Consider the following 27,409-nt stretch of genomic DNA (forward strand, 5'->3'; position numbering starts at 1 on the left):
TAAACCTTAGCCATACCCATGGTTTTTATTGAAAATTGACCAGATCATTATACAAGATATGAATTAGAAAATAAATTATATGAAGTATAGCAATAAAAGTGTGCCCAATAACAGTGTTCACCTTCAAATGATTTTCATGACACAATACTGCTCAAAACACAAACTGTTGCTGAACCTCTAATTGGCCCTTTGGATGGTCATCTCAAAACGAGATTATACCCACATGTGTGTCGTGTATGCGTACACCTTTCAAACACATTACGTTTGATCACCTTGTACACTTTGCCTTCTGGTGCATTGTTAGAAAAGTGCCAAAAATAAAAACAGTTTTTTGCACATTGTGTTTGCAGGGAGAACCTCATTTTGTTAACAACATGGCAGATCCATGTAAAGGTTCCATCTTGTGTGAACGTCAGCATATTTGTCATAGAAAAAACAACCAGTTGCAAAGTGATTGGTCACATTCAGCTACTGTTAATGACCTGCTTGCATCACATGTCATAAAATAAGCCAACATTTTTCACAACTGATTGTGCCAAACTAACAATGTATGGAAGGAATCTATGACACGTTGTCCTAGTCTATATGAAATCAAAAACAATGCATAAATATGACACCTCTGTATTTTCCATAATGTTGTATTCACATCCTAAGGCAAGATAAACCTACATACAGGTTTGATAATGATACAATTGAAGTGTGCACTGGAAGAAGTACTCAAGTATCAAGAAGTAGTTTTACAAATGGTTCCCCTTCAGTAGCTTGCAATGCATACATTAAGAAAACTTTTACACTTTTCAAACAAAAGGAGTCCAGTTTCAGAAAACAGGACATCTTAAAATTTCCTCCAAAGAACAAACATTTTTACACTCAAATACACTCTTCCACTGCCCACTTTACATCAAGATTGGATTCATCAGCACAATGAAAACCACAAGAATTTTGAAATTATAATGAACCAAATAGGATTTCTACCACTGATTCAGGCAGAACATGACACGGGTTGGCACTTGTTTTTCATTTTCTATAAAAATACCTGCAATATCCTGCATTAGTCCTTTGCAAGGGCCATTATCAACAGGATAGCCTTACTCAGGGTATTACAGGATATTGCAGCAAATACCCACAAACCATCAAAGAGAAAACCACACCCAACTGAAAGCAAAATAAGCTACTACTATTTAGTCATATCTGATTATCATTGCCCTTTAATTCTGCTCCTATTTCCTACAGATTTTGAGAGTGCTAGTATGAGTTTCTGGACGAAATTTCTAACAATTCCTCTTTTAGATACTCCTCAGCAGTGGCATAACCAGGATCTGCATTCTGAATCCCCCAGAAAAAATTAGATAAAAGGACTGCTAATACGGTGCACTTTTGGATAATCAAATTTAACTATTGAAGTTATCATCCTTACAATATCCACTATCGAACCCAAGTCCAACTTAGCACATGAAAATCCACTTTTGGTCCATCTTTTAAAAATATGCACAGGTCTATAAAAATCCTGGGTTTGCCACCACTTACGGAGTTTGCATTGCTGCTGTAATTGGATAAGACCAGAATTACTAACCTATATACAAACTATTTTCAATGGTACAAGAGCATTTTTTATTTCCCGCCCTCCCACCCTGCCTCTTTTTTTTTTTTCATTTTTTTTATTTATATTTCATTTTGTTTACATTGCAGACTTGCAGACTACAATTTTAACTTTTTCTTGAATTACAATTCCTTGGTATTTTTCCAAAATATTTTTTGATCCTAAACAATTTTTTTCAAAATACCATTTTTTGTAATTCTTTCCTAGATTTAGTATAGTGGTGAATATCTCCTTCGTCAACTTCTTCACAAATTCCTTAAAATTCAACTAAGAGCAACAAGGCTGACCTCATTTATGCACAGATTTCATGCATAGGGGTCAGCATTGATGTTCCATGTAAGAATTGTAGGTCTAAAATATTTGTCACCGATGTGGCAGTGACGTCAACCAATCAAGGCAGCTGTTTCGCGAGCGGTGTTTTTAAGCGTGTATGTGCGCACGCCAGCACTTTTGAGAATCTGCCCAAATGAAATGCGCACTGATGTCACTGCCACATCAGGGAGAAAAATGGTATAGCCCAGGGGTTCTCACTCAAAGGCAGTCTGCAGACTAATGGTCGTTGGCCTTTGAGCAGCTCTAAAATACACTGTAAACGTAGCAAAACAATGTGTATCTGGCTCTCAAACATGGATGAAATGTGTATCTGGCTCTCAAACATGGATGAAATGTGTTTGGCCCTCTGTGCTACTCAGCCACAAATATAATTGAGAACCCCTGGTCTAGCCTCTCCAGCACTTGTCATTCCATGAAGCATGATTTGTCTTTACCAGAGACTAGCAAAGAGTGTACATCTGGCTACATACATCTACCAGTGTCATGGATCACAAAGTGAGCTCATAATACATGTTATCATGCTTCATTATCAATATAACACAAACTTTAAGGTGCTGCATTCAATATATGCTACACCAAGATCAACACTGCATCTCTTCCTGACATTACATTTAAGAACATGTGTCAGTACAGAGTGCTCAAGACTACGACAAAAGTAATTGGCACAGTAACAAAAAAAGGTCATTCATTCCCTTGCAATTATTTTCTATCCACTAGCAAACAGTTCAGTTTGGTAACACTTGTGTCTCACATCAAGCATATCTGCTCCTTCTGACTAGCTTTTCTGTTGGTGAGTAAATCAAATGCTATACATGGCAAGTGCATAGTTTGCTACTTGTTACAATTTAGCGTGCATGAGCACCTGTCCAGTAAATCTGCTTTCAACAAATGCTTAAGAAGTTTCAAGTTTTGCTTGTCAAAACCAATGATACCTCGTTTATCAGAGGGTTCATTAAAAAAAGTGAAATGCCCTGATGAGATACATACAACTCTCTGATGAAATGGATAAAATATCAAAATAGTGACTAAAATCAACTATTGGTTTAGACAAGAATAACTTGAGAATCTGTTGATCAACCAATCTGATGAATCTACTCACCAATGATGCTTCAATTTATACCACAACTGAACTATTTACTTTATTACTTGATTAGCAAAGAAAAAAAGGATTCATGATGATATTGTCAACAACTACAAATTGCACACACAAAATTTCAGAAAAAATTAAACATTTAACATTGATATCTATATGTACTGTGGTGAAGTACTTGGGAATTTAATTGAAGGATTTTTGCACAATAGCCTCATGGAGATTGATGACCACACTTGGATATGGCGGGCTGCAGGACAGTACAGGTAGTGTGTGTGTGATATATCAACTGTGCATGGACCTGTCTGGATTCTTACTATTTATGATTATTTGATTTAAACTGCAATTGATTCCAATTCAATGAAATGTCCTTGAATATCCAACTTATTATTACCAATATGTTGGTAAAAATATGTAGTGCAGAAAACCTTCATTGTTACAATAACAGACTCATTATCGTTGTGATCACTGTATAACAAAGAATAGCAGAAAGCTACAAACCATAACCCCTTTGTATTATGATATTGACAATACAGGGTAACGTTATAGCTGTTTTTTGCCTTGATCGCTGCACATGCTCTGAGAATCGCCCAAGACACTCCATATATTATAAGAGTGACAGTTAATAGCTACCTAGGATTCATCCAGTGTTCATGACGTCATGATAGCACTTGTTTGGTAAAATCAAACTTCACATTTAGACAAAAGTGGTAATAACAAACCCATAAATTTCTGCTAACAATGAACAAACACTTTCACAAGTGCATACAAAGACAAACATGTTTTATAGAAAAAGTGTTTAGGTCTATAATTTGATCAGCTCCTAATCGGTGGGAATTGTTGGGCTTATACCACTACGCCGAAAAGTAGACCGACGTTAGGAGTGATCAGGGGTGTGAGTGACCACAGATAAAAAAATCTGAAAAAATCTGAAAAAGTCTGAAATTTGGCAAGCTCCTATACTTTTGTACAGAGAAAGTGTAGAAAAAGAGATAAATATCAAGATCAAAAAATCTGAATTCAGATTTTAATCTGAACTCTCACACCCCTGAGTGATATAGTTTACCTGTATGGTCTATATTTTGCATTTTAGGAAGTAGAAAGTATGGGATTAATAACTTGTGATGCTTCTGGCAAGACAATTCTCAAAACAAAATATATTGATATTAATCCGCGATGTTGTAAGGCTCGCCGATTACAAGCTGATCAAACTATAGTTGTGTTGTTTGCTTAAAATCTCAGTTGCTCAATTAATACAAAGGGGCAAAATTGTAATCGATTGGCCAAGGTTCTCACAATTTTTTTTAGTATAAAAAAGGTCCTGATAAAATTGTGTTAATTGTGATGAAAGCTCTGTCTCCATGAGTGAGTGGTGTGTGTGGTTGATTTCCCATCAATGTCTGCAAGAAAAAGACGCAGGGGCAAATATTGTAAGTATAAACTAAACCAGATGAAGATGAGTGTACTTGACACATTCACATGAGGCTCATGGAGCCGGGAAAATAGAATCTGTAGAATGCAATTGAATACCTGAGTGGAAGAAGGGCCCAACTCCATCAAAACTGTTTTTGAGATATTAAGGGCTGGGGTATGAGCGTTTGGACAGTATTTATTTTGGGACATCAGAGCACATCAGACATATCGAATTGCATTCTGAATACGAAGAATGTCATTCTGATATCAAATAATTTTGATTTTTGAAATTAGCAATTTAATACACATTTTATGGCAAATCATTAAAATTGATATTTTTGATATTTAACAGTACTTGAAGTAAACTTTAGAAATCTGATGATTTATACTTATTTTTTTTTTTATCTTTCATGCCCCAAACGGGCTTTTATTTCCTGTGCTCAAAGAGGAAAAAAAAACATACAAATAATACAACAAAGACAAAACCATACATCACATGAAATTGTTTTACATTAGGCCAATGGAACTCGATTATTAGTTTCCGATTGGATGTTTGAAAAAAAGGATGAGGTCGCTATTTCATTATTCATTATTCGGTCTCTTTTCATTATCCATTATGTCAACAAAATCAATGATTTTATGAACAGCTTTCTCCAAATTTAGGTACCCCACCACCAGTACCAAAGTATATATTGTTGATGAAAGACCATTTCAAAACGGGTATTAATGCTTAGATCATCATCACAAACATTTTGCAACAGATTGAGAAAAGATTTTATTTTTAAAAATTAAGATGAAAAGAAATTTGCAATTTTTGTAATCACCAGAAACACGATGAGGTAATCCGTAAATTTCCATTATTTACCACATCTTCTACCCCTACAACTAAGAAAAACGGCTGATTATGATCAGCAGGGTATGTCAGACATTTTGAGAGTTTCAATTTTGATTAGTTCCATCTCAATTTTCAGATAATTGACTTTTTAATAAAAATAATGAAAGTTTTGGTCAAATTGAAAAGATGATGCGGGAGGTCAATAGGAAACTAACAATCGAGTTCCATTAGCCTTACATTGATCAAGTAAATATATTGATGAAATACAAAAAGGTATAGTTTACATTATACATGCTAACATATACTATGTACTATTCGGTACAAAAGGTTTCCAAGACAAGGTGGGATGAAAAGCCGTCGATCAATTGAAAATTTTGACCTTTCGTATTGAAGATATGGATTTTTTTCCCAAAACACCAAAAAAAATTATGTCTTTTTGGGAAAAAATCCATATCTTCAATATGCAAGGTCAAAATTTTCAATTGACCGTCGGCATTTCCTCCCTGCTACATACACTTTAAGAATATAACATTAGATTTATATAATTTACTTCGAGGACTGTTATATATCAAAAATTTGAAAAATATCAAATTTTTATAATTTGTCAGAAAATTTGTATTATATTGTGATTTTCAAAAAATGAAAATTATTTGATATCAGAAAGACATGCTTCGTATTCAGAATGCAATTCGATAGGTCTGAGGTGCTCTTATGTCCCACAAAAAATACTGTCGAAACGCAATAAACGCTCATTTTAGATCCCTTAAGAAAAAACTTAATATTTGGAAAAGTTTTATAGACAGAATGTTTTCATCTTCAGGGGACCTTTAATAAATGAACATACAATATTACATACATTCAAAATTATGTATGTTTCCATGGCAACGGTACAGGTCTTAATACGAGATGGAGTTGGGCCCTTCTTCCACTAATATACTGCAAGTGCCAGTTCTGTTAGCAGATGTGTTATAAATAGCTACAGAAATTTGGTAATTATCCATTAATTGCGCAAGTAGAATCATGTAATATGTTAAGAAAAAAATATATTGTAGTGAAAAGCAGATTTCATGGATGAACAAAATTCATCTTTAATCCAATATTTGTGGAAGAAGGGCCCAACTCCATGGAGTTGGGCCTTTTTCCATGAAAACCATGATTAAGTATACATGGAAGACTATTTAGAGAGTGAATTTTGGCTCATCTTTCACACACAAGGAAGAACAGTCTGCTGGCAATAAAATGGTGGGTCTAACTCATTTTTGTAAAAAATTGGAGTTGGGCCCTTCTTCCACTCAGGTATTCAATTTTCTGATTAGAAGTTGTTAAACCCATTGTGTTTTCTATTTCAAAACCCCGAATATCCATTTCTGCAAGTTCATGGAATTGTTGTGGTTCAGTTTTTGTCAATGACAAAATATAGCGTATGTTGTTGTTGAAACTTCTAGATTTTGCAGCCACATTTACCAAATAGTAGCCTTACAGGTCGTCGGGACTTCTTTATGTCTTAATTTAAGAATATTAGAAAGGGGTTCTGTAACCCTTCAATTTTGACCTCTTCAAATTTGGTTCATTTGATGAGAAATCCTGGCAAAGAGGGTCTTTGAAAAATCCACAAATGGTTATGGTTCCCACTATAGACGAGTGGAAGGATCGTGTCACTAATCAACCACTATATTGACCAAAATTGTTTGCAACAGATATTTCATATCATATGTGACAAATGTCTGCACTCCTTCGTATTATTCTGACTACTATACTACTAGTACTATACAGAGAGCAAAGTTGTTTTTTTACAGTGCTGTGCAGAGCTAATTTTGCCATGTTCACTATCCGTGCTCTGCAAATCGCCTATAGCACTCCACAATATGCATGGTTTACAGTTCTCTTGGATTCACCAGTATGCAAAAAATATCTAAACGATATGTACTCACCTTTTGCTTTTGCTGGCGGCAATATGACTAAGTAAACGATGTCCACAGATGAAGGTGAAAAAGCCTATAACTGATAAATAGCGCAGAGTCTGGAACATGTTTAAGTAGCACCAGTAGCAGTAGAACAGACCAAAAATTGCTGCAAGGAATGGCAAAAGTAGACACAGAATGGTTAACTTCTAATAGGATGCACTAACCATTAAAACGTATACATGATATCAATAAGATGTTACTCAATTGGTCACACAATGCGATATCAAATTGGCGTCACGTTTCTTTTACAGGTGCAAAAATCTAATTGATCTTTTTCAATCACGTGTTTGATTTTTAATTATTTTTAATGTTGCATATTTTGATCAGCGTGTCTACCAACCGATGTCTTTGCTCTTTGTTTATGTCTTCCATATATATTTACGGTAATAACCAATGAGTAATATCATTGTAATTTTTATTTGGCTTGTATAATTACTGTACAGCGTTCTCAGGCTGCCGCAAAGAGTGCTCCCAGGCTGTCACAGAGAGTGCTTCTTAAAAAATGTGTTCAGTATTAGTACTAAGTAACCAATATACATTGTATGTTTCAAAACCAAGGAGATGACATGGCATTCAACCACCTCCTTAGAAGGTCTCAAAACAAGTTGCTCTCCAACGGCATGGAAGGAACCAACACCACAGACGTAAGATAGTGGCTCCATGTTAAACGTTGGCTTGTACAAAAGTCCATCACTACACTAAAATCACCCTACCCAACAGGCACAAGTTAACATTTCAACCTTGAAACAACATTGAAGTTCAATTCAACCCAATTTCAACCCAAAATTGAAATGGTTGACATTTCACTGTTGATGTCAACCTAATGTCAACATTGCCGTTGATGCACCCCACTGGCAGGGGATTCTCTACACTAGTCAGTGGTGGTCAGTAGTAACTAGAACTTGGGCTGACCAACTGAAACTCAAGGGAATATGAGGACTTGCTTACTAGCACTGAAATAGAGAAATTGTACCTTTTTGCCCTTCAAAACAGCTGAAAATGATACATGATAGTATTCTGGACAAATAACATAATTAATTTTAATATTGATAATTTGAAATTATCATCAGTACCTACTTTCTGAGAAAAAAAAGTACTATTGTTGACATCCTTAGCACACTTCATTGTAAAAGTCACAAGCTTTTATAATGTACAATTTCTTATGCAACATTTTGTTACTTACTCGCTATTTTACAGATACATATTTCTATTTCACAATTCCCTTTTTTGGTTCAAGTTGAACAGATCACATCGCCAATAGATTCCAAGTTCATCAAATATATCGTTATGAATTCGGCAGAGTGACGAATCGAGAATTTTGAGTAAATTGAGTTTTTGTATGCTTATGATTATGTTTCAGGTTGTCTTTTATTTCCACCAAAAATTAATGGTAAATCTTACTCCTCGATGTAGTTATTGAAATTTTGATTTGGACGAATCGCGCTAAGTGCCATAAATGAATTGACAGAGAGACGAATCGTATACTTAGCTGTACAAATCAGGTTGATCTATAGTATTGTATAGCGGGAAACCCCGAATTTTCTATATTACATGTCCTATACTGATATATTTGATACCAATGTATAGCTGTAGGTATCTTCTATCCAGTGATACCAAAATAAGTACAAAACATTCCCCACATCATATTGCTGTGGTTTAATAATGTGAGCGCGCCCCCGTGAAATTGGAAAATCCTGGAAAATCATACGCAAAATATTGGCTAATATTGTTATTTCTGCTTTAAAATCCTCGAGTTTTTGTTAAATATTACAGGGATGACTATTTATAACTTATATGGCAAGTTAAGCCTACATAGCCTTAGGACAACCAGTAATTTCTACACAAAAGTCCCAAATCAAGAATGCGTGCTATGGTTTACACGTAGTTGAATGCGTGTTCGACCTCTCTCTTCGCAGTGGTTGAGACATTTTGGATACGGAATAAAGCCGAATAGCTGTTAAAACGCCTTTTGAGGGATATATCGATTGTTTCAGAACATGCAAGTATTGTAAATAATTCGTGTACTTTCACTTCTATAATATACATTTCAAATGAGTGCTCACGAATGTTCTAAATTTTTAGAAGGATCAATGGAATAGTACCAATATTTTCAAACGCCGTTTATTCAGAACAGCAATTTTGCGTATTCGGCACTCTGCCGTGTTCATAACGATATGATATATCACTCACAGGATTGCCAGTGACATTAGCTTACCTGCTAATCCTACATGGAAACCAATTGCTGATGGAGAGGCTGGGAAATTCTTCAGGTTCACACCGAGCTTAGCCCACTAAACGTAATGAGATAAAAATAAAAACTGTTAATAATGGCAGAAAGCATTGGTGTTTTCATTATTAGATCAAGCCCTGATCTTTTTGCAATACATTTTGTCAGAATGCAATGAAGTGCATCACCTTTACGGTACTTCCTGTTCTACGGGCAGACAGACCTTTCAAGTAGAGTTGGCTGGTCAGGTGGTTTTTTATAATTTTTTCTGTAGGCTAAAACTAAACCCAAAGTCTGAAAAAATAGTAAGATTTTTTATATACATATTGTCTAAAAATGGTCAGCCAAATTTGACCCAAAAGCGGATGATTTAACACAATTTTAGCAAAATTTAAAAAAAAATCTCCAAAACTCATATTCTGGGTCGGTCGGGCCCGTAGAATGTGGTGGGTTTTTTTTAAGCCTTATAGTAATGTTTAGAAGTTAGTTATAATGTACCACCCGTCTTTGCTTTTCATCTATGTTTATGTCTTCCATGCATATATAGTAACCAAAAAACATTGTGTTTCAAGACCAAGGAGATGACAAGGCATTCAACCACCTCCTTAGAAGGTCTCAAAACAAGTTGCTCTCCAACGGCATGGAAGGAACCAACACCACAGAGGTAAGATTGTGGCTCCATGTTAAACGTTGGCTTGTAACAAAGTCCATCACTACCCTAAAATCACCCAGTGGACAAAATTGCTAGATATCATCATACATACAGAGTCATGATATTCATTATATCATTGATTTTTCCAAATTCAAGCCCAAACAATTCCATTCTTATCTTGTTGATAGCTTCCAAAATGATGAGGTCATCATATTTTGTTCATACCGGCTACCAGAAAAATATTGAGGGCCTAAAATTGTACTGCATTATGAGAAAATATAAGATTATGCAGATGCCACATGGGGGATGCTTTCTTTCAATCAGGTCACCCACCTGTAACAGCTTCATACTAAAATTGTAATTGGAAAAAAATGTTGGTCTTGAGCATTTATCGCAACTAAACTTCATAAGGGAACTTAACAAACCCCAACAAAGATATTTACAAGTTTAATACAAGGTTGCCCCTTTCTTCCCATCTGTATGAAATCAGAGAGCAAATATTATATTGCTAATCTTAAACTGAATGTAAGCAACATTTTAACATTCCTCCACATTCACAGGGTTTCAATGATCTTTTGGGGTATGTGGATGCAAAGTAATTAATATCTTACCACTGCAAAAAGCATGATCAAAGGAACAAAAACAAGTACTGAAAAGGCATTGGAAACCATCACAGAAGGGCGTTTCTCTGGTTTACGGAACTGGTGGATGATTTCAGGCTTGGCGGTGTAGCGAGTCTTGTCCACTGGCTTGGCTTCTGCTTCATCCGGGAATTTCAACACAACGTCAGCCTTTGTAAAATAAAATCACAAAAATAAGAAATTAACAAGCTTGTGTTTCACTAGTGCATCAATTAAAACTTGAGGGGACTGAAGTTGTAGTAAATTTGAGAAAGACAATGGCAACCTGGAAAACTTGGGAATAATTCACTGTTAAGATTAACCTTCTTTTAAGAGATCACTAAATACATGAATTGCCTGTTTCCATCAACCAAATATCAAATACATTCACACTGAACTACTAACAAATCTGCTCCATTGACACTATATAGAGATAATTTCGATCAGCAGTCTGTGCATGCGCACTTTGAAATTGCAACACTAAAATGAGCTTTGCCCATGTGCAACAACAATTTGGCCTAAGCATATCGATCGTGCTGTAACACATCTTGGCAATGCTGTCAGCTGAATTTGGCATCAAAAATAAAATACAACTCTCAACTTTACACTTAAAACTTACCCGATTGCTAAAAAACTTACAGTTCCGAGCAGCAAAACTGACTTGAAACAGCAATGAAAAAATTGCTGCAACTTTGGTAATATTTATCAAAATTTGTCGGGGTAAAACCTACTTTGTACAACAAATCAATTTGCAATGGCAAGTCTATGTTTGCCAATCGGGAGACTGAGTGATTTGCTCAGAGCTTGGATTTCCCAAAACATTGATGATGTCATTTAATGAGCGGTGCTGTTTACGATCTGCCTAATTTGGATAACGATCTACCTTATTTGGATACAATCTGCTTCATTTGCAAAATTTATGTTCATGAAATTCTGTACAGTTTTGTAAGTGTAAACCCCAGATTTACAAATATTTGATTTTCCCATGCTGAAATGAGACTGTTCACACTTGTAAGACAAAACTACTTACCAAGTTCCACAACAGAGGGTTCTGCACCACAGCATCCCCAACAATCAACTCCAAGGTGTACTTTCCTGAGAGGTACTGGAAGTAGTCTCGTCCGCTCTCAGCAACATCCAGGTTGAATTTGTATGTCTTTGAATTGTCAGCCTCAGCGGTGAAGATCACCTCCTGGCCGGTCTTCAGATTAGCAAGACGCACAAATGTCTGTGGACAAAAACGAGTGCATTTCAAGTTCAATCTGTTTGCCTTTGCTGTATTTTATAAATATTTTTTCAGTGCTATTTCTTTGCAACATATCTTCATAAACAACCTCATTTGCAGGCGCACACCAACGCACTCCCACAAGTGTACACACAAACACAACCCAAGCCCACCTAACATGTACATCTATTTCAATGGATGCAAGTTCTGTCATCCACCTGGGACTTACTTCATTGGTAGTTAATAGCTAACATACATTTCTCAAATCAAAGTTGGTGAACTCCATCCATGGTTTGCATGTAAGCTAGGAACAGCTGACAAGAATCACCAGACTCTCAAGCGATTCCCACGGATAAGCTTGGGGTACAAAACATTTTGATACTGACCGAAATGTAGTTGTGAATTACTTGTTTACGACTAACAATTTTGATTGAGACTTACCTGGTGGACAGTAATTGGCTGTCCAGATTTGTCTCTCAAATTGAATTTGAGCACGACATTCTGATGGTGGTCAGCTTCCAAACCCTTGTCTATCTTACGAGGATGCACAACCCTGAAAACATCACAAACAAGTCACATTTTAGCATTAACTAAAATCCACCAACAGATTCTTACTAATAAAGTAAGCGCCAAGACCCGTGGCAAAGTGACCGAGTGCTTGGCATGAGATGATTCTCGGGTTCGAATCCCACCCAGAGCAAACAATTTCTTTCTTTCTTTTCTCTTTATTCCTTCCTTCTTTCCCTTCCCGTCGCCAAAAAGCTCCTGGGGCATTAGGATTAGAGTTTTAACAGAACAAACCAAACATCAAAAACCCTATTAGATAATTAGTTTTGTTACAAAATCCTCACTATCTGTAACAAATCCTGAAGCTAGTCAAAACAACATTGATAATTTGAGTAAATGTGACATGATCTGCTCCACGGGGGCAAAAGGACAATTTGAGTTACAAACAATAGGCTATCACATACAGTCTAGCATAGACTAGAGTTTCTGAAGCTTTGTGGTGGGATTTAGAGGTAAGTTATAATGTAAAAACATACTGTAAGACTTTTGATCAAAGTTGCCTACCACCTCTGTCTTTGCTTTTCATCTATGTTTATGTCTTCCGTGCATATATAGTAACCAAAAAACATTGTATGTTTCAAAACCAAGGAGATGACAAGGCATTCAACCACCTCCTTAGAGGGTCTCAAAACAAGTTGCTCTCCAACGGCATGGAAGGAACCAACACCACAGAGGTAAGATAGTGGCTCCATGTTAAACGTTGGCTTGTAACAAAGTCCATCATTACCCTAAAATCTCCCTGTGGACAAAATTGCTAGATATCATCACACGTGCACAGAGTTATGAAGTTTCTGAAGCTTTGTGATGTGTATTTTGTTGCGTATTTTGTTATCAGAGATGTAAGTGAGGTAATGATCCACTACCTGAAAATCATGCGAGCCTAAGGTGAGCAGCCGAGGCGTGCAACGGGGGTCCATGGGGCAGAGCCCCTGGCGGGGGTTCACCCCCCTCACAAAAATGTTTTTTCCACATTTTCAGAATTTTTTTTTTTGCATCATTTCCGGAATTCAGGAAATTTCCGAAGTCTTACATCTCTGCGTTATGTATTTTATTGGTTTTTTTTACTCCATATTTTTGCTGCCTTTGGCCCCCATGCACCAGATCGTGTCACATATATGAAAATAAAATCAATATTTTTCAGCCTCTCTCTCCTTAACAATCACAGGTGTTCATCAATCTCTTGGTTTGCTCTCTTGCCCTAGACATACACATTGGATGACCAAGACTTGACACAATTCAAAATCTATTTGACATCAAATCAGTTGAACTTACTTGACAGTCTTTGCTGTAATAGACTGATCCTTATCCACAATGGACACCTCCACATTCTCCACGGCAACCTCTGTGGTAACCTTGACAACTACCAGGCCATCACCGAGACCAATGAGGCGTTTGTCTGGTTTGGCTGGTGAAGCTTCTAACTCTACATTGTAGAAACCTGGGGCGGGTTTGGACTGCAACAGGTTAAGCTGGTATACAGATCTGCAAGGAAACAGGCAAATCATTGAGTGAGTACACATTTTTTCCAATAGTTTTGATACAGACGTGGTTGCATATTGCCAAGATGTGCATCACCTGGTCTTTTATTGTCAGTAATGCAAGCTTTCACATACTTTACAAACCAGTAAACGTTATCGGTCTGGAAGGAACTTTGACCTGATTAACATACATGAGTCTTATAGAGGTTGTGCATATGACGTATCATACCGTAAATATGGCTGACTCCTCAAATGCATTAAACAAAAGCATGATTGCAACCTGCCGACAGTTCATCTCACACATTATAACAAATGCACTACGATCAAATAGGTTGATGCCCTTGATGACAACATTTGATTGAATGGACTGCACTACGCCATGATTACGATGAAGGACCCCGGTTCAAATCCTTTGTTTGGAGCCAATCGATAAAAGCATGCATGGCCTCTATTGAGTAGGGTAACTTGCTATGATCATCAGCCAGTCAACCATGTAATTTTTCCAGCCCTACAGCAAAATTACAAGCCACTGATTGTCAGGCTAGTTTTAATCCCTGCTTATAAGTGCAAATCACCATAAGATATATACAGATAATACAAAGGGTCATGTTTTTGGAGGTGGGCACCCAAAAAAGGTGGAGCTGTCACATTTTCCAAAAAAATAATTTCTTCTTCTTCATATATTTTTGCTAAAATCCATCATGACGAAACGGTTTTGGTCTCAAATTGAAGATAAATTATTAATCTAATGAAATAGTAACAAATACAGTTGAACAAATGTATTAATTAATTACAACCGCTTAATTAAGTTAATTAGCCAGGGGTGGAGCCGTAGAGGAGGAGCCGGTAGAGGAGGAGCTCTGTGTAAATCCAATGAGAAGTTGGTGTTCAATAATAAAATTTATGAACTTGGTTGCCGAGCAGAAGTAAAAATGCATTTGCACAATGTTAATTTCATTTTTTAACTTTCTATAACTATAATTGCCTAGCTAATCTTAATAAACTTAGTAATTTAAGGATTTAACGAGCTTTTAATTAATGCAGGGGAATGTGTGTCATGCAATACAATGGCTTTTAAATTTTGCATGCATGAAGAAAGGAATGAAAATAAATCTCATCTGTCATAAATATATCTTTGAAATTGTTTTATCTTTGAAATATCTATCAAATAAATCTTCTCAAAGGAGTTTATTGCAGTCAAAGGATTTAATCTGATGACATATTGATCTCTGGTTATTGTTAAATAGTTTATTGATGTAGGCTAATTGTGCATCTATATGCCTATGTACATGTACCATTGTTACAATTTATTCACTGTAAATTGATTTTTGAAACACCCTATATGGAATTGGATATTTAAATGTGATTTATAGCAATTCTTTAAACTATTTTGTTTCCAAATTTGAAGTGCATTTGCTTACAAATGGCACTAAAAGAAATTTTACATTAAATTAAACAATTTAAAATACAACTTTTTTCACACCCTGTATAACACAATGGGCTTAACAAATATAGTGCAAACTAAATATTTAATGAAAGGACTAATTGTGTACATTCCAAATATCAAGTTCATTTTCCAATTTAATATGTAGAAATATTGGAGTGGTAAAGAAATGTAATTTTTTAGGTATTTTTCAGTGGAATCACCCTGTATATTTTTGGCACACCCTGTATATCCACTCAAACTTAACAGATTTGCAATCCTGACAATGTGTGCTTTCTAAAAATATATACTTTTACATGGTTTGGGTGAAAACTTTTTGAAATATAATCAGAAATACAAAAAAGGAGTTGACAAATTGCAAGATGTGACGCAATTGGGTCCCACCTCAAAAAACATGACCAAAGACTAAAATTCTGCATATGGCTAGGGCAACATTAATATTTACATACAATTGTGTAATTTGTATATTTATTTGTTGCAAAACATGAACCCAAGGAAGACCAGCTCAGGGGGTGATCTGGGCCTCTCTGTGTATAAATAAATTTGCAATGAAATGAAATATGATCCTAGGTGTTTGGAAGACATCCTTGTATTGTTATAAAAGTGTGACATACTGCCTCTGAGTAAACACTGATCACCAACCACTATATTCTTACGGTTTGCCTAGGCCAATATTATTGTTCCCAGGTGGTCGATGCCTGAATACTTACGGTTCTTTGGCGGCTGTCATTGCTGTGTTACTAAGGTGTGCATCATTACCATCTCGGATCGTCACTGATGTAGCTTTCACTGTAAGTTTACCTAAATCACCAGCCATCAGATTGGATACACGCACCTGTTATACAATGACAAAATTAGTCAAAATAACATCAAATACTCATAGTGGGTAAAGACAACCACTGACACACCAACTTCGTTTCTTAAGCTCAAATGCAAAGTAGGTTTTAAAATGATTGTGTGTTTGGGTTCCCACTTCTCATATGTTCCTTTGTCCCTATAGTGCCATCACATTTTATGAAAGGTTTGTACGTATCTTAATTTGCTAAGCAGACAGTTCTAATCAATAACCTAAGATTAATTGAAGATCCAACTTTGCCGTCGCCACTGCCATACCATCAGTCCACCATCCATCCAACCATATTGTTGTGATCACTGCAAACTGATGAATAGCCCCGGGGCACTTCAATATGAAATGGATATAGGTGTAGGGCTGGCACTTTCGCACTAAGGGGCATTCGGTGAGAGCAAAATGTAAAAAATATGGGGTCATTGGGTGAGAGCATGATTTTTAGCATTCGGTGAGAGCAAAATGTAAAAAATATGGGGTCATTGGGTGAGAACATGACCATTTCTGTGAATGGAATCTTTAGGTGACAGCCGAAAAAGCGCCACAAAAACATCGAAAATCGAATTTCTAGTTCAAAATGGCTTCAAATTTCAAATAAGTAACAAAATCAGTGATAAATGAAAGTTGCTGTTCAAATTGAACTTGTAAGGGTCTTTGGGTGACAGATCAAATGGAAAAATAGGGGGTCTTCGGGTGACAGAGCATGTGTTAAGTAAAAAATATGGGGTCTTTGGGTGACAGCGATGCTGAAAAAGGGGTCTTAACAGCCCTACATACGCGTCACCTCCAAAGTTGGAGTGCCCCCGGGAATAGCCGACAACTCTTTATAAATATTTATGAGTTAAAGTGACACAGACTAATCAACATACAAACACATAATAACCTGTGCAAGCATTAAGTGTGTCTTACCTGCAAGCTGGGTTCAGTAGATGAAATGGCCATAGAGCCTGATAGGGCAAAACTAACTGGAATCTGAAACTGTTAACACAAATATGATGGGTTATTAACAAGCACCGACTCGAGCTCTAATCAACCTCTTTCACATCACATGCTAGTTTAACTCTTGTCAATAATATCCTATTTAGAGGATATATTGGAGTGATTTGAAAACAAAATTTTCATACTGGATGTTTACTATGGTAGCATGGCACCTGGACTTTTTTTTTTTTTTTTTGGGGGCAAAGAAAAAAATGTACCAAGTGAGCGGAAGGTTGTTCCAATTTTACTGGGATATCTGTGAGCATACAAATTTTCAGTTTTATACTAAATTTTAAAGCGAGAGTTGGTGCACACTGGGTTCACTTGCAATTGAACACTATTTTATACCCAAATCAAGGTGTTTACTGAATGTGTGCATATTTAAACAGTACTAAGAAACAGGAAATATTTCTTTTCTTTTTTATCATTGAGGCCAACTCCTCCCCACTGCTTCTCCCATCAGACATGCCACATGGTACATCTGCTTTCACTTTTCTACCTTACAACTACTGGAGATGTTTTATCAATTTAAAAGTGGTTATTCATGCAAATTAGGCTTCAGAAAATCTACTTCTTTTTACAGAATATGAAATAAACATTTACTGGTTTGTTTGCAAAATAAAGACAATTAAATTAAAGTGAGATATTTTCCCTTTATACTTAAAAAAAGAAAGAAAGAACAGTTCAATTAACCAACCCAAAGTGTTACAAGACCAACAAATAAACACAACACAACTTGGAAAAAAAGCAAGGGAATGTACCGGCGCAGGGTACGAACCCATTACTGTCTGATCACTAGACAGATGTCTTCACCATTATGCCACCAGCTCCCACTGACAAAAAGTGGTTGGTTTGAAACTGGGTAGTAATGTAGGCATTCAAGGTATACAACACACACAAACAAATATTACGCAAGTACACAACTACATAAGATCATTACTGATGCTTTTAAAGTACTATAGAGGTTATCCACTTTACTCATGCGTGACTTCTAACAAAAGGCGCTGGTTCCCGTAGTATTCCTCATTCAAACTAAATCAATGCACGACCTCGGAGTTACCTGCATGACTTTGGCGGGCTATTTTGAAATAGTTGTGGTTGCACATGCAGGTACTTCTTTTTGAAAGTCCTAAACAAGGTATAGGAGTCGCTGGTAGGATATGCAGCTTATAGAACACGGATAACCTCTATTATAGAAGTAATTTACCCTTACACTTACTTTGTTACTGGAGAATGCTTTTGTTGCCAGCAACACATAATAGGCATTCCTCACAGTCTGTGTTGACTTTCTACTCAATACATAATTAGCAAACATAACTGCTTGATCCTCTGTAATAAGTGGAGTCTTGTCTACTTTGGCGGCTAATTTGTATGCACCATCTACAAAAATAGCTGTATGCCCTAAACTATCAAACTGGAATGACAAAGATACACAGAATAAGAACAAATAATTTGTATGCACCATCTACAAAAATAGCTGTATGCCCTAAACTATCAAACTGGAATGACAAAGATACACAGAATAAGAACAAATAATTTGTATGCACCATCTACAAAAATAGCTGTATGACCTAAACTATCAAACTGGAATGACAAAGATACACAGAATAAGAACAAATAATTTGTATGCACCATCTACAAAAATAGCTGTATGACCTAAACTATCAAACTGGAATGACAAAGATACACAGAATAAGAACAAATAATTTGTATGCACCATCTACAAAAATAGCTGTATGACCTAAACTATCAAACTGGAATGTGAAAGATACATAAAAAGAACAAATAATTTGTATGCACCATCTACAAAAATAGCTGTATGACCTAAACTATCAAACTGGAATGAGAAAGATACATAAAATAGAACAAATAATTTGTATGCACCATCTACAAAAATAGCTGTATGACCTAAACTATCAAACTGGAATGACAAAGATACACAGAATAAGAACAAATAATTTGTATGCACCATCTACAAAAATAGCTGTATGACCTAAACTATCAAACTGGAATGACAAAGATACATAGAATAAGAACAAATAATTTGTATGCACCATCTACAAAAATAGCTGTATGACCTAAACTATCAAACTGGAATGACAAAGATACATAGAATAAGAACAAATAATTTGTATGCACCATCTACAAAAATAGCTGTATGCCCTAAACTATCAAACTGGAATGTGAAAGATACATAAAAAGAACAAATAATTTGTATGCACCATCTACAAAAATAGCTGTATGCCCTAAACTATCAAACTGGAATGTGAAAGATACATAAAAAGAACAAATAATTTGTATGCACCATCTACAAAAATAGCTGTATGCCCTAAACTATCAAACTGGAATGAGAAAGATACATAAAAAGAACAAATAATTTGTATGCACCATCTACAAAAATAGCTGTATGACCTAAACTATCAAACTGGAATGAGAAAGATACATAAAAAGAACAAATAATTTGTATGCACCATCTACAAAAATAGCTGTATGACCTAAACTATCAAACTGGAATGTGAAAGATACATAAAATAGAACAAATAATTTGTATGCACCATCTACAAAAATAGCTGTATGACCTAAACTATCAAACTGGAATGTGAAAGATACATAAAATAGAACAAATAATTTGTATGCACCATCTACAAAAATAGCTGTATGCCCTAAACTATCAAACTGGAATGACAAAGATACACAGAATAAGAACAAATAATTTGTTACAAATAATTAATTCACACTACTAGGGCACTCGATGAAGTGATGTACCTGTGCCTATTGGAGTATCACTGTACAGGTCTATCGGGGTAGGATTTTTTACCCCCAAAATAGGGGACATCAGTGTGGATTGCTATAATATATAAGGGGTTACTGGGTGACAGACAGTGAAATAGGATTCAATTCAAATTTGTATGTCAGCATTGATAAAACAGAAGGATGGATTAGTTCAGTTTAGTTCAGTTACAGCGTGATTCCTGAGTTGAAACTATACTGAAGTAATGACAAAAATAAAAGGGGAGGTCATTGGGTTTGCTTGCACACATCATAATGACATTGGGGTGTATTTATTTTAAATAAATGGGGTCTATTGACAGGCACATGACACATGCCAATATATGGGAGTGCAATATTATATAGCATGTCATAAGGGGGCACAGTGCTCCCTGGGTAATGTTATTCATAAGTATGATTGCATTTCTACACAACATTACACAGGGAACTGGACAAGTCCTAGCTATCGACCTACCTGTAAATATTTTTCATCTACTTCATCTGCTTGTGCAACTACATCTTCTATTAACTCAAAATATTTGTCTACGTTCGTGTCTTTGGGTAGCATGTTTGCTATGTGAAGAGCATAGCTGGATCTGAAAACAAAAATATATACCATACATAATAATAATTTATGTGTAAATGAATTGTTAACTTTTTTTCATACATTCACATCAATATACTGTGTGCATCCCTGTCTTTTAGTTAGAGGGGAGCATGACTTGGTTGTATTTGCACTCAAATATTACAACAAATAAAGCTGACACACAAGAGGAATAGTATGGGTTCTATAAAAGGTAATCCCAAGCTTGATTAAAGGGGTGCTCTTTCCACGTATCATTGTTCTCAGGTGAGGGAAAGCACCCCAAAACTTTCATTTGACATATTATTGGCCTCAACAACATCAGCAAGACCTATAGAAATAAAGTGATTATTGGCTTCTTTGACTTGTTTCATTTCCTATAAGATCAATATTTAATAAATCGTTTTTTAGTTAAATGGCTAAGGATCCTGCCATTCCACTTATCTTAAAGCATTATTTATAGATTAATTTGAATAATAATGTCATGTTTGAAATGATTGTCAACTTACGCTAATACTCCATCATCCTTTTTAAGTGCTGCATCCAATGCTTTAATTACATCAGCAGCATTGACTGAAAGCAAACAAACAAACATGTCACATGTGTGCACATAGTATTATTAGTAACATATATTTTGTATAGAAAAAACAGTGCTATTATGGAAACAGCAAAACGAAGAAATCTTCTATCAAGTTCTTCTGCTTAAAGTATTACTAAACCAGTGCCAAGTATGTTGAGTGATCATGTGTGACTTAAATCCAATTTGCAAAGAATGTTTGTCTTTTATAATAATTTGGCCAGTCCAATGTCAATTACTAACACCACAAACATGATTATGTCCACAAGCCCTTTCGCAATTTCAGAACAGAGTGCATTGTGGGTAATATCCATGAAAAGAATTGGAGATAAACACAGTGACTCGTGCAGTATATTTCAATGGGAGTGAACTTTGCACTTTTAAAAAAATGCTACCAACTTGTGTTTTTCACATTCTCTGGTCCAGATGTCTTCTCAATACTTGCATATTGATTGTGATTGTTTCAAATGGCTAAGACAAGAAAAATCACAGGGGATGAGTTGCACTTCATTCACACGGCCTTCAATGGGGGATATTGGTTCTGTTTATCTCTTGTCGAAGAACTGTGCGACGATGTCTGAGCATGCGCAGTTGCAATTTTCCGAAATTGCGAAAGGGCTTATTGTCTATCAAAATTACAATTGAGGGTTTGTCGACTTTCAGACGTACTGTTGCTTATTTCTAACACTGCTGATATGTTATGAAATACTTACTTTGTAGGCCTAAGGTGGTTAGTGCTGATACTGCATAGAATATAGTAGCCACATCAGTGCTATCATTGATGGCTGTACTCAACACCTGCTGTGCACTGCTGACTTGCAGCTGACAGTTTCCCAGCGCTTTAGCTGCTGATGTAGCATGGTAAACACTTTGGACATTACTAGTGTCTACTGTAGCTTTCAAGTAGGTACATGCCTCCTGCATCAAACAATATTAATACAATTAAACTAGGAAACAGGGAGACACAGTTTGTTACATGTATGACATTGCAAGAACCAAGAACAGGAAACTGGAGATTGGTGCATGTTTTTTCTTTTGTTTTTTATGTAAATGCACATCACACTGCCCATCAATAAATATCAATACATGCTAAGTCAAATGACACAAAATGTTATCTATTTCAACAACGTATTTGCATGTTGTTGCTTTAATTTTAAACCTTGACTACCGTAAAGATTCGCCTACTGGCACAGGGGCTCCTTTGACATAACTGGAATTTTAGGCACAAACACAGATTACACAGATATGTAACAGAGGTGTTGGTTCCAGAAAATTGAACTGGCCTTGCTTTTGGATAGACGATCAAGTGCTTGTATGCGGCAATAAACATTAATTTTTTTTAAATTATAATTTTGTGAATTCTTTTTGTATGGACCAATTTCTGGCATTCAGGAATTTTCCGGGAAAGTTACAGTTCTGGCTACACTATGTATCAAAAAGTTATTAAATACACACTTACTTGAGCTTTGGGGATGGTGGCACTGAACAGTTTGAGGCCCAGAATTGAGTAGTGTGCATTGGCAAGGTCTGTGAATGGCTGAGCCTGCTCAAAGACAGCCTTTAATTTGGCTTGATCATCTAAGGATAGTATATATAGTGGACTCAATGCTTGGCCCACAACACCACATACTAACACTATCAGCAAAGTCACACCTACAGGTGAACAAAAACAACAATATTTAATAATTAGTCATTTCAACACATTTTCTCAACACAAAGATGTATAAATATTCAGTCACAGGAGATTGGCAAAGCCTCAATTTTTGCTGAACCATGAAATGGTATCAGCCTATATGAGTGAATGTTACTAGCTTACTTACTAGCTTACTAACTGACTAACCATTTGGTCTGAAATGGACATCTCTCTAAATGCCACGAAGGTATGACCCCATGAGTGGTGTCATTATGAAAAATGAAAACACAAAGAATACACGGTAATAAAAATATTTCCAAACATCAGAGGTCATCCAGGGGTCAAAAAAGGTCATTTCAACCGAAATGCTCCGATTGAGCTTAAATTTAAATGCAATGATCCTTATGACATTCTAAACATGTTTAAAACATTAAAATTTTATTTAAGGTCATTAAGGGGTCATAAGTCAAGGTCCTCAAAATGGTCCAATTGAGCTGAAATTTAAATGCAATGATCCTTATGACATTCTAAACATTTTAAAAACATTTTAAGATTCATTTAAGGTCATTAAGGGGTCAAAGGTCAAGTTTTCCAAAATGCTCCGATTGAGCTGAAATTTAAACACAATGATCCTTATGACATTCTAAACATGTGGAAAATATTTTAAAATTCATTTAAGGTCATTAAGGGGCAATAAAGGGGTCAATGGTCAAGTTTTCAAAATGCTTCAATTGAGCTGAAATTTAAATGCATACTATCCTGCACAGTATTGCTGCTTGATCAGATCATCACAGTCATCCGCATAACTTACCTTGTGCCCTTGCAAAGGGCACAGTTGCTCTAGTTTATTTTATATTCTTTACTTTTCCTCTTTCATTAACACCACTCGGGCGGTCATACCTTCGTAGCATTTCGAGATTATGTCCATTACAGACTCCGGGTGACAGTGGTATAGGCCTACCACAATATACTGCCGAAGCCACATGGTTCAGCTATGGTGCGGTTATCGCTCTAGTTTTGTAAAAAGGTCAACATTTTTTGTACAGACAGCCACCCCCACACACCCTACATTGGAACTCATTTTAATAGGACTCGACACAAATCAGGCCTGTGAGTGGGGTTTTAAAAAAATCAGAAAATTTACCTACCAAACTACTATATTAATTCAATGCTATTCGTGCGGATTTCACCGGCAATAATTGAAGATTATAAGCTTGCATTTCAGAACATAAATATGAGCATCACTCGACAAAATTACATTTGATGGTAGCCATGATACATCTTCTCTAAAATTCCATATGATTTTTATTTTATGAAATCAAATGGCAAACATAATTATTCCCCACAGGGACCACGGCACCATTTAACATCATTCTGATGGGCAGTTTCAAACAAACATATTACAAAATGAGTATGGACGAGGAATCAAAGAACATTGTGATGATGTCATGACCAGCGTTTCTTGACCTTTCAAGCATCGTTTTAAAAACGGAAAATGTGATTCAAATCAATGCAGGAAACACAACTGGACACAATTTCTGTCCCACATTTCCTTGTTAAAGTTACAGTGTAACTTTCATGGCTGTCACAGAATGCCATGTTGAAATAGACTTTAAATAGGTAATGCTAAATGCTATAAATCCAAAATTTTAAAATCCCCGCGCTGTGACTAACCCTTTATACATGTATGATGTACACAGCTGACGGGGTATGTTTAAAAGGTAAAGGAGACGATCCTGGTTTTATGAATGAATTTATGACCAGGCAGGGTTCGAATTTGGCTGTATCGCATATTTTTGAAGTAACTGATACCCAATTTTGCATAGCACTTTTTATAGTGCTTTAGTATATATGGATTATTATGGAAGTATCCTGATTATGAATTTAACCAAAAACTGTACCGTACGGCGTACGCAAAATTTTTAAACGAATTCGAACCCTGCTTACAGGGCTCAGACATATGCATATTCATTTATTTTGGGATACCGGTATTCAAGATGGCTGCTTGGCCCTGGCGAAGACAGAATGAAAATCAATGGTTCCATTCGGAAAATATTGCCATTTGAAAATGGACTTTTTTCTGGCATCAAACGAGCAATATATCAATGACTGAAGATACTCATAAATTTCTTCTTCTTCTTCTTGGTAAGTGTGTGCTTCAGGAACTGAATATATTCACACTGCAGTTGTGCGTACCTGCTATGACGAATATTCTTGTTCCACCTTTTTGATGTTGCGCTGGGTGTGGGGGTCCCAGGCCACTGCAGCGTACTCTACAATTGGTCTTACATAGGTGTTATATGTAGCCTCCTTGATTTTCCTGCTGCAGCGATGGAAGTTACGTCCAAGGAAGGCACGGGTTCCATTGGCTTTCTTGGTGATGATGTCAACATGAGTGTTAAAGTTTAGTTTGCTGGACCGATGTTCAGACCCAAGTACTTTGCAGAAATGGATACATTTATCTGTAATTTTGGTTACAATTTTTTGTTGGACATGGTATATTTTTTCTGACTTAGCTGGAACTTTGTGTGTGGAAGCTTATTTCAAGTGGTCATGATGGATTTACTGCGGAGGATCCAGTTTTTGAACGGAGACGGACAATATGCAAGAGGCAGAGGTGTAAGTGAGGTAATGATCCACTCCCTGAAAAAACATGCGAGCCAAAGGCGAGAACCTCGGCAAATTTCCGGAAGTGTACGGAGGCTTGTCCGGGGATTAGGCCAGTGAAAGTCAATTCATTGTTTCCCGTTACACAATTCTTCATTACTGTGTAGGTGACCATTTCATTTTTCATTATTCATTATTTTATACCATTTCATTATTGCATCTGTTACAGGTGTAAACCAATAACTACCCATGTATACATGTGATAAATCACAGTTTGTAGTTTACAGATGTAGTTTTAAAAGCACATGAAGGTGATTGTGCAACTATTTTCAGAAGTTTCACAATATTTTTTACGGGATGAGATCAGAGCAGATCAAAAAGTGCGGGCCAGAGAATTGAGTAGATTATTAATTCATTATTAACCATATACCATGCTCCTACTGCAAAGAAAATCCCTGAAAATCCACAAAAAGATATTTATAATATATTTAAAACCACAATTTTTATTGGTATGTTAAAGTTTGTTAGAAATCAACATTTTATTCAAAATAATGAAATATTTGGCCAGAATTTGGTTTTGAGCGGAGTAGGGTAACGGGAAACAAGGATTCGACTTTCATTAGCCTTAGGCTGCAGGGTATCACCCCCCTCTTTTTATGACGAATTATCATCATCCAATCCCGGAAATGTTAAAAAAATTCAGCGTGGGGCAGTGCAGTGCTAGGAAATTTGCATAATTTTAACTAAGGAGTTTGATTGTGCAATCTGAGCCAAGACTGTCACATGCTGAGACCTAAATTTAGGTATTATGGTCTCAGGTCACATGACTGTCTGTCGTTCTTCTCTGAAAAGAAGTGTATTAAATATCATAAATATGATCATGTTCATGATATTGCACATTATATGGGGAGCTGGATCTGGGAGGAAACCCATTTCTTGAATCATTAGTTCACCACATAAACTTGTAATGTATGGCTAAAAATTTGGACCGCTCGCCAATAAGTTTACTGTCATTCCGTATTTTGAAACGGTTGACGTTTTAATGATCACCGATTCCCGGTCAGTTTATATTTTAGCTGTGTCACGTGTATGACGCTGGTGGGAACCAGCCAAACTTCAGTAAAAAAACATGAATCATGTCATGATAATTAATATCAAAAAGTTGAGCATGTTGAGGTAAGCACGTAAACTAAAAGGAAGGCCCAGAGAGACTCCAAAAATAGACCTCTCAATCACACCTCCAGTTAAAACTTCTGCAGGGAGTATTTGGAGGTATAGCATCCAAGATCCAAGAAGATCCAGGAAGCTTAAGGAAGGAAGGAAATGCATGAATGACAGTAAATTGTAAGCTTATTTCGTTTATCACACGTGGCACAATGTAAACTCTACAGACCTGGAAATGGCGGTTTAAATTTGTGACCGGCAGCGTCACTTAACCACATGAAAAGATACAGTTAGGTCTACATATTAGTACATTTAATAAACTACATGCATCAATATATATTGAGAAAATCGGAAGAAAATTGTCGACCAATTACCTTTCGCCATGTTGAAAATGTAAGCCACGCAAAAGAGGAAGTCACTAAGTGGGGTCACATTGGGTAGGTCAAACGAGGTCAAACGTCAAATAAGGTCAATTTGTAGGTCAAAAAAGCGCGTCCTCTATCTTTGTAAAAATTATGGTTTACTAGTGCTACTATTTACAGAGGGCGTTTTGTATAATAAAAAGTGGAAAAGTGGACACCAGGTATAGAAGACCACCAGGAAGCTACCAGGATACAGATTGGAATGAAGTACTGAGGCATAGGCCTACATAATAAAATTAAACTCAACTTAGGGCTTTTTACTTCACATGCAGAGCAATTTACACAAACAAGTTCCTTCATAAAATTACATGGGGGTAGCATTGATTCCCCTGCCCCACTTTAAATCCCCACTGTGGTTTTTGTAAGGAATCCTTGGTGCAT

The 27,409-nt window shown here is 36.2% G+C and overlaps 1 protein-coding gene across 1 annotated transcript; it reads right to left on the minus strand.

Moving 5' to 3' along the window:
* Positions 1-27,075, minus strand: LOC140151459 (dolichyl-diphosphooligosaccharide--protein glycosyltransferase subunit 2-like). Its single transcript, XM_072173807.1, has 15 exons — positions 26,981-27,075; positions 22,662-22,855; positions 21,916-22,120; positions 21,135-21,198; positions 20,518-20,638; positions 18,493-18,687; positions 17,205-17,273; positions 16,159-16,283; positions 13,799-14,008; positions 12,401-12,512; positions 11,765-11,962; positions 10,726-10,905; positions 9,451-9,526; positions 7,203-7,341; positions 1-4,423 (listed from the first exon to the last, which is right to left on the minus strand). Exons 1-15 carry the CDS (start codon positions 26,988-26,990, stop codon positions 4,417-4,419), a joined length of 1,905 nt encoding a protein of 634 aa, XP_072029908.1. The 5' UTR covers positions 26,991-27,075; the 3' UTR covers positions 1-4,416.
* Between the last annotated feature and the right edge of the window lie 334 nt (positions 27,076-27,409).

This window comes from Amphiura filiformis, chromosome 4 (assembly GCF_039555335.1).
Source record: "Amphiura filiformis chromosome 4, Afil_fr2py, whole genome shotgun sequence".
Lineage (NCBI taxonomy): Eukaryota > Metazoa > Echinodermata > Ophiuroidea > Amphilepidida > Amphiuridae > Amphiura > Amphiura filiformis.

What these genes read in the sequence shown, in the direction of transcription:
- LOC140151459 (XM_072173807.1), bottom strand. An exon ending in AAGCATTCTCCAGTAACAAA is followed by an intron (nt 17,274 to 18,492) that starts GTAAGTGTAAGG and finishes TTGTGTTAACAG; the next exon opens with TTTCAGATTCCAGTTAGTTT. An exon ending in CTACTGAACCCAGCTTGCAG is followed by an intron (nt 16,284 to 17,204) that starts GTAAGACACACT and finishes ATTGTATAACAG; the next exon opens with GTGCGTGTATCCAATCTGAT.